Below are 9,128 nucleotides of genomic sequence, written 5' to 3' on the forward strand. Positions count from 1 at the left end.
AACTTTTTCCACTTAAAGGAATAGTTCTTACATTCTGAAAAATACACATATTTGCTTTCAAGTGGGATAAAGATCTGAGAAAATCGATACCTACTACTTTCACTACTAGTGCTTCAATTTGAAAGCGAAGAAGCATATTTCCCAAAATGTCACACAGTTGCTGTTAACAAAAAAGTTTGAGGCTGAGGAAACACATGCTACACCTCTCTTCTCCCATTTCCCCCATGTATATGATTTTCCTTTCCATTTTCCAGTCTCATTAAATAGCCAAATGCAGAGTGCATTCTTTCAACATCTGAGAAGCTGTGATTAATGCCAAGTCTCCTCTGTGTATAAAAATACGAGCCTACATAGTTTCTCTGGTCGTCTCTTTTCTCGTGTCCCCTCCCTCTGTAGAGGTCAGTTGCAGTTGAGTCTATGCTTGTGTTTCTCATATTCTCAGATTCACAGTGTTTGAAAACGTCTTCAGGAGGAACACTGCATTCCCATGATCATTAATCACAAACAGGGGTGTGTCTAAGATTTGAGGACATTGGAGACTTAGCCCAGACCTCTGTGGGGGGATTTTTAAAAGAACAAGCTCTATTTTGATGCCTTTTATGCATTTTGGCAACTTACTTACCAGATTAATTATGAATTGTTGATGATTGTGATGTTAAAAATATTAGTAGTTGTCTAAACTAATCACAAAAACTGTGTGATAGTTTGTACTGACAGTAGAATACTTTGATAATTTCATCACCAGATGCAAGGATCCCAAATACACCCTGAATTCATATGTTATGAAAAAAAGTTAATCATGCACATTAAGAGGCAATTTTCCAATATTAGTCTTAAAAAGTCACAGCTATTTATGGTATTAATATACCCTTAAAATAGCCTAATAGTTCAATCTTTTGGCAAGAAAGTGAATAAGCATATTTTTTTCGTGATAAGACTTTCATAGCCTACCTGTACATGAAGCTACAGACACAAAGGCTGGAAAAAGAAAGAAACAGATAGCCTGGCTCTGCCCAAAGCTAACAAAATCCACCTTCAAGTAACTCTTAAAATAACTTATTAACATGCTGTTTTTGTTTCCCCCCTACCTCCAGTCTATATGTCAGACTAAGCTAAGCAGTTCCTGGCTGTCCTGGACAAATATCTATTCTTTCTGCTGTGTAACAAGTAACAGATGTCTGGTAACTTAAGCCTCTGTGTTATAGCTTGTGTCTCAGCAACAGTTGGATTTTCTCCATCTGCCTCTTCTTCTTCTTCCCGCTCATCTCCAGCCTCCAGCAATCTCATCCCCTCACTGAGGTCACCGTGGTGTCAAAGGTCAACAGAGGGGTCGCTGGGTTTAGCAGACTGTGCTGTTGTGGCAGGCCTGAGGTCACACTTGGCATGTAACAGACACAAAGACAGGCTACTATGATGACTTGATGTGTTAATCTGTTTACGGGGTCCTAAAATTAATGCTGTGGTAGGTAACAGTTTACATTTTTTTGCTGGTATAGCAACCAAAAAATAAGTATCCTTGTTTAATGGCCAAGGATGAGCGAGATAGGCTTATTGCAATTTCAAAATCATTCGATTCTCTCCTTGAGGTTTTCCTTGGTTAACAACTTAATTTTAGCGTTAGCCATTGGATCCCTACAAGTTTCATGAGTATACCTTTATTTTGTTGGCTTTAAGACAAAATTTAATACAAAATGTGAAATTTAAAAAAAATAAAAATCACTTTGAGAGTTAGTGCACTGAATTTTCATGAACTTAAGCTTTATTCAAAGAGCCAAACTAATTAAATGTATATATTATAACCCTCTCTGTGTGTGTGTCTTTTGTAGCATTTGTTTGACTGTTACCAGCAGTCGATACAGACTATTAAAATATTTTTATAATATTGTCTTGTCTATTTTATACTGATGTGTTTCATAATTAATTCCTTGCACTTTTAGCCTCGTTGATCTTTTTGATTTCAATTGTTATTATCTTATTTCTTTTATGTGAGATTTCTCTGAAAATCTAAGCAGAACAATCTCTCTTTTTGTTCAGTAATGTTAATATTTTTGTGTTTTGTTCCCTTTCCAAATCAACTTTTCTTTGGCGTACGCCTGCAGTACCACCTCCTCTCCATTAGGTGTCGCTACTGTTCTATACAAACGTCTGTGTCTTCTTCTCTCTGCCTCTCTTGGCTCACAGCACGGAAGTTTTATAACAGCTGAGTTATGTACACAGCAGTCTCACCATGAGCTAATGTTATTTTCCATTTAAAACTTAAAGTTTAAGCTTCACAACAGCCAACAAAATGGTAAACCTCGGTCTCACCAAAGTGGACGACGCTCTGGCAGCAAAACACCCGGTGGGTTCTTTGTTTTTAACTTTTGTTCCTCATCTCTGCATCCTGCTGATCTCTGGAGGACACTGACATTCAAATGAATGAGCTGCTGCACACATTGTAACCTTTGCAATGTGATGGAAATTGGATAGACATGTTTAATTGTTTATACAGGGTAAATCATGTAGGTAAAGCTGTTGTGGTTTGTTTTCTCATTTTGTCTTTCAGGGTTTACAGAGTTATGCTGCCTGTCAGTCTCATGCCTTCATGAAGGGGACTGGGACCTTTATACTTGGTGAGTGATGATATGTAATATTTCCACACAGCAAAATACACTTTCTTGTCTTTTTATTTATTCTATCAACATCAATGAATTGTCATACATTATAAAATAACAAAGATATTGGACTTATATCTATTTTTACACTCTCTCTTTCAGTGCTTTTAAGTAAGTAACTGAACTAATGAATCTATGAGGTAATTTTACAGAGCTAAATTCCTTCGCGTCTGTAGACAAATACTAAGTAAGAAGAAGTGAAGGAGACCAATAAAATTGCAGACACAATATTATTTTGACCAGTGTTAACCACAGGAGGGAGCTGTATTTTGCAAATGTTTCTGGTACCAATAAAGCAGTGTGTTTGGTGCACACTGAACTCACAGAGTGATGACAGTTTTATAGTACATACATTATTTGTAAACGATCTATGAAAATACACAAGACAGCCAGCTGAAAATGTGAGTTTGGCCTATTACAGTGAAGTGTAACATGATGAACTTCAGACATCTGTGATTTCACATATCGTACCCTTAGCAGGTATTATACTATTTAAAGTTTATTGACATTGGAAGAAGGACATTAGGACATGGAAATGTTTGTGTTTTTGTCCATATTGCTGTTTACTGCAATATCCTGACACTGGTTATTGTTGGCGGATACTGTCATTGCTGCTATAATCCTATTTTCCACTGCAGGATCTTTAGCTGCAATCTGGAAATTATGGACATGTACACCAATTTCATCCTGAAAAACTTCTAGGACTGTGCACACATCACATGCAGGTGCATGGGTATTGGAAATTTGTACAGATGAAAAGAGTAAAGCCTGCAGCTTAAATCCAAACCATAATAGACAAAGTTTTGATCCTAGTTGGACCCGGAGATGGAAAAGCGAAACAAAAAGTGTAGGTGCAAGAGGACGATAATGTTACAAAACCTGTGAAAAAATAAAAATGAGTGTTATTGATATGGAATAAGTCACAGAAATGTTTATGTTTATCATTGTTGCTCCTTAGATGTGCCCATGACATGTGTCCTGTGTTGCTTTTACAGGTGCTGGTGGTTTATTTGCCATTCAGAAACTTCTTCAGAAGAGGCTGCCTTATCCTCTTCAATGGAACCTGCTCATTTCAATAGGTGAGAAATAAAACATGAACTTAACATAGACTGTTAAGTCACTCATACTTCCCCCCCACCTTACCTCTCTACTCTCTTTAACCTTGCCTCCTTATTGTCTCTCAGTGGCATCCTCAGTGGGAAGCTATGCAGTGACTCGCTGGGAAACGCAGAAATGCTCAGATCTCTGGTTGCTGCTGGAAACAGGCAAAGTTCCAGACAGATCGCCACCGCAGGGTGAGTCCAGTGTGCGGCTGCAGACCTGCTCGCCACCCCTCATGGCTCAAAATTATGTAATGTGGATGTGTATGTGGCAGCAACTGTCTTCTATCATCTTTAAATAGAAAGCAAAAGTTTTATGGAGCAGATTTATCAATGTCAGCTCTGTTCCTCAGTCATGATGAACCGAATGAAGACAGATTTTAATGCTGTCCATCTGTCTGTTTGTCTTTCAGTGTCTCAACCAGAGGTACCAAAGGGACCTGAGAAGACAAAATATGGCGATGTGATGGAGTGAAGTTTTAAATGAATTGTGTATCTACTGTATATAACTACACATTTTCAGAAAATGTACCCTGGTGGAGATATTCAGACAAGCTGGGATGGTGCTGGTCGTGAGATAGTTCACACTGTTTAATTGCATCCCAGTTTTTTTTTTCCACCTCCATTTTTGCACCACATAAATGAAGTGCCATTTTTTTCCAGTTTCAGAGTTTGTGGAGCTTTTGAATTTCATAACAGCATTACTGTGTGGATAAACAGATGAGTTTCCCAAATCAGAGGTCAGTTATTAGTCGGGGTTTTTAGGAGGAATCCCATGTTAAGCTTGTGATCCGGTATTATTTTTTGGATGTGTTTGTTTGACATGCAACAGAATTAATGCGGCACTACCAAAACCAGCCACTAGTTGTCACTGTATACCTCATGGGATCAGCAAAGCTGTATGTTGTACTCATTGGTGAGTGAACCAAAGTGGTACATGACCAGTCTCTGTTTTCAAGCTATCTAACTGGCTATGACAGTTTTAATCATATGCTTTGGACAACAATAACTGATATGATTTATTTATCTTTTTAAAGAGATCAGCATTCGTAGCTATTTAATAAAATGCTCTGGGCAGCAGTGTAATCCACATGAAATCATTTACTGTTGTTGCTTTAATCACTGCATGTTCATTCATCAGTATTCAGTTCAGCGATGCTGTAATGAACCCTGCAATGTCAGGATGACTAAATATTAATCCTGTTTGGATTTATGTCAATTTTGCATCTGTGCATAAATAAATTATTTGAGGTTAGGTGCTAATTTAGAGTGCACATGAGCAGTGGGTTTGAATATGAAAAAATGGGACAAAACATGTAGATGCCATTGCAAATAGTCACTGGATTTAGTCAGAAGTAAACGTGTTCTCCTGTGAGAGTCTATCTCCATCCTGCTGAAAGCTGCCTTCTGATTATTTTACTCATGAATTTGCTTTATGAAGACATAAAAAGATTCACATACCCAGCCTTTATCATGTTTATTTTTTTGTTATTCAGAAGTAAAAAGTTATTTTAAAAAAAGAATACAGAACATATTGCCAACATACTTTATACTACATATGCTGTATATTTAGACATCTGGTTCTGATTTCTTTTGAGTTTGACTTGACTTACTGCAAGTTGCTTTGGACAAAAGTGTCAGTTGAATGAATTATCATGTAATTTGTTAGTAATGCTGACATATAGAGTTTAAAGACACCACACTAATTCATCCTCCCCTCATCCACATACACACAAACACCCACATGTTCATGCTTTTAACAGAGCTAGAGGGGAAAATAGGACACTACACCATGAAAACAGAAGTGCAGCTGGTGATTTGGCTTGTATTGACATGTCATGATGCTTTATTGGAATTGCATAGAAGGGTGTTGAAAATAACAAGTATTGTCAAGACCAAGACCAGACCAGACCAGTGCAAGTCCCACATTGCATGACACCATAAAATGTGTTACGTGCAAACAATTGGTGCTCCTCAAATTAATCTGAACGATCCACATTTTCATAAAAACACCTACAGAAAACAAATGAAGATTCTTCTTCATCATACTGTGTGTGTATGTATGAGTGTACCATGAGAAGTGTCTTGATAAAATATCCAAAAGGCATTGCAGAGGTGATTTTATGTATGGGAAATTCCCTTTGTGAGCAAACAAATACAGACACTAAGGAGCTGAAATCAACATAACCATCATTTTTCACCACTGCTTTTTTTCTTTAAATTATTGCCCTTACCAACAGTGAGCAGGCAATTAACACTGCAAAACAAAATTGCCTGGAGAGTAGGTTTTACCCAACATAAATGCACACATGGATGAAGATTCATCATACAGCATGAGAAGACACACAGCTACCCATGCATACACCCTCCATGGACATAATTATACACATCCAACCATACACACACGTAAACATTACTCACATACATACATATTACACATATACGTACCTGTACACACAAATATATGCATGTGAATCTACAAAGAATTAACCTCAAAATGATAACTAAAAAAGGGTTTTCTAACCAAGGTAATCAGCACTCCTTTTTTACTCAGGAAATTTATAATATCCCTGCAGTTGAGGTCTTCTTGACCGGTCTTAAAATAAAATTTCCGACTCTCTTGTTGTCCAAGACTGAGACAAAACTTTGTTAAAATGTGATTGATTGATAAAACTGAGACCTTTAAAAAGTGGTCTAGGGACCAATCCCAAGTATAACAACACTGAAAATTACTAAACAGAGATTTTAAAAAGTGATATGAGCCACACACTGCTTCATAGACATGTACCATACACAGGGGGAGATAAAGCTGATCCTGCCATGGAAAGTACTCAGATTCCATTTCCATATCATATAAAAAACACAGAGACATGCAAAATTATGATTTCACATGGTTGAATGTTGACTAGAGGCCAAGTTTGGAAGGTTGAAAATGGCTCTTAGGGCATTTTCATGAGATCTTTCATTTTAAAATTGTACATAAAAGTGTAGAAATCTCTAATAACATTTAGGCTGTCGATACAGACTAATTTTGTGTTCATAAAACAAGGAAAATGTGCCTATCATTACATTCTGCTTTTCTTGGGCCTCCAGTTTATATGCACAGCTAAAGTAGTTTGTGTAATAAGGTGCTAATGACGTTAATTCTGCACCATGCAGTGCAGGTCATTGAAACAATGGAGTCTTTCAAGCTTTAACGCTTCCAGTGAATGCAGCGTCCAAAGTCCAGCTTTTGATTAATGGAAAACAATCCAAAGACATTCTGAGAGCTAAAACCACAAGCTCATATCAGCGGGAAACATTTTTACAGTGTGTGTAAAAGAAAAACGTCTCCCAATAGAGGCAATCTGAATGACGGAAGATAAGATTTTAATGTTCCTTTTTTTTTCCCTCTCCATCTTTGTGCAGGCTGAATCCTCCCCCACTCTCGCTTCCCCTCGCTCTCGTCCTCCCACTGTAATTCAAATCTGATTTAACACCTCTGAGATATGAAGGTTTTGAATTCCTTTTCAGTGTCTATCTCCATCCAAAAAAAAAGCAGGCTCCATGAACTGAATAAGCTTTCAAATCATTTGTCACATGCACACTGATACTGCTAAAGGGACTCAAGAGAAACAGAGAGCAAACAGGAGATAATGAGTGAGGGAGAAGTGAGTGTGTGTGTGTGTGTGTGTGTGTGTGTGTGTGTGTGCAAGCGTGTTACATGAGAGCACTGGCTGTCCAGTGGAGCCGAGGATCTGTACATGTCCAATAACTCAAACAAACAGTGGTATGGACTGGCCTTTTGGCACGCTCTGCGACCACTGGCACGGTTTCTGAAGTGTGTGTGAGTGTTTGGCAGCGGTACATGTGCGTGACATGAGAAAGAGAGATGAGGAGAGCAGGAGTGAGCCCTCAGTTGTCTGACCCTGTGAGTCGAATGATCACACTGAGCCGGGCTGCGACTGGACAGTGAGTGTTCTCCTCTTTCTTACAGTTTCTGTCTTCCTTAGGTTATGTAACAGGCAAGCCTGAGATGCAAGTCCTAAAAAAGCCCCAAAACAAAAATATTTCAAGCTTCTTTTTTTAAAAAAATCGTAGCCCCACATTGGGTGAGGCTAATCACCATAGATCTAAATCTATACTCTGAAACACTATGTATTTGAACATGTGCTCTATTTTGCCCTCCTCTACAGCCCCGAGTCAAAGTCAATTGCCACAAATTGATGTGTTGACAAGAACAACTGGTGTGTGATTGACTGTCAGAGCGAGGGGGAACACATATGTTTGCTGTGAGGGCATTTATTGATTGTGTGGCCTCTTCTCTCATACAGAAAAATGTACAGAACATTTGGTGATAGGGAAACATGTGATTCAATACCTGGTCTGACAGGTAAGATAACAGAATAACACCTACGAGGCAGTTGGGAAATTACAGGGAGTCCTTTGTGAGAGTGTGACAGCATCTTAACACTAATCAGTGCTAAAGGTTTTGGAGATGATGATGGGATGGCAGCTCATGTCTGGGCAGGTCAAAGATAAACATGGGTCTGTGCAGGGACAGAGAGTTTCTCCTATGTGACTCATCGCTGAAGGAGGAGAAGCAGAACAAGTGTCCCTGAAGTGCCAGAAATGGGTGTGATGTGTTTTGACTTTGTGGAAGTTGGATGCATGTTGTGTGCAGGGATGCGGAGCAGGGTGAATGCAGCTTTCCAGCCAGGCTGAGAGAAAACTTTGATATACATTACATTACATCACATCGAAACTGATGCACGATGATAGGATCTTTGGAAGGAGGAGGAAACACAATTGACTCTTTGTTTAGATGGATTATAAAGAGTCATCCTTGTCTCTTGATGGTAGCTTAACAGTACATCAAGTTACTGTGATCTAGCAGTATGCTGCTGTAGAATTAACACTTTGAACTGGGATTTTGCTGTAAAATCCGCAGCAAATTACTATAATATATCTTAAAGGGGAACACCACTTAAGTTAAGAATTCCAAGATATTATTTCCATGGCCGAGGAAAGTTCAATCAATATCTGTGAACATGATCTACTCTCTCTGGGAGGCAGAAACCAGAGAAGTTATGCTGCATTCAGCTCTCATATGTTCCTATTTCATTTCATTTGTTGATAATAGTTTGAAGCTTAATATTACAAAGTGATTTTGTCCCAGGCTCATTGCTGCACCAGCATATCCCCTAAAATACCTACTGAACACCTACTGAAATATTGTTTTACCCCACTAATGCTAATAAATAACCTTTCTTACTAATCACGGTCACTCTACATGGACAGTTACAACTTTATCATATTACAAATTACATGTGAGTAAAATATTGACCTGCAACTGAAGTGAACTAATAAAAAGCTTATTACAATCAACCAAACA

The 9,128-nt window shown here is 38.3% G+C and overlaps 1 protein-coding gene across 1 annotated transcript; it reads left to right on the top strand.

The window, feature by feature from the left end:
* The first annotated feature begins 2,179 nt into the window (after positions 1–2,179).
* Positions 2,180–5,218, top strand: tmem141 (transmembrane protein 141). Its single transcript, XM_033646476.2, has 5 exons — positions 2,180–2,341; positions 2,546–2,612; positions 3,650–3,733; positions 3,839–3,949; positions 4,168–5,218. The coding sequence occupies exons 1-5, from the start codon at positions 2,288–2,290 to the stop codon at positions 4,227–4,229; spliced, it is 378 nt and encodes a 125-aa protein (XP_033502367.1). The 5' UTR covers positions 2,180–2,287; the 3' UTR covers positions 4,230–5,218.
* Positions 5,219–9,128: the final 3,910 nt, after the last annotated feature.

The sequence above is a fragment of the Epinephelus lanceolatus genome, chromosome 19, assembly GCF_041903045.1.
Source record: "Epinephelus lanceolatus isolate andai-2023 chromosome 19, ASM4190304v1, whole genome shotgun sequence".
Classification (NCBI taxonomy): domain Eukaryota; kingdom Metazoa; phylum Chordata; class Actinopteri; order Perciformes; family Serranidae; genus Epinephelus; species Epinephelus lanceolatus.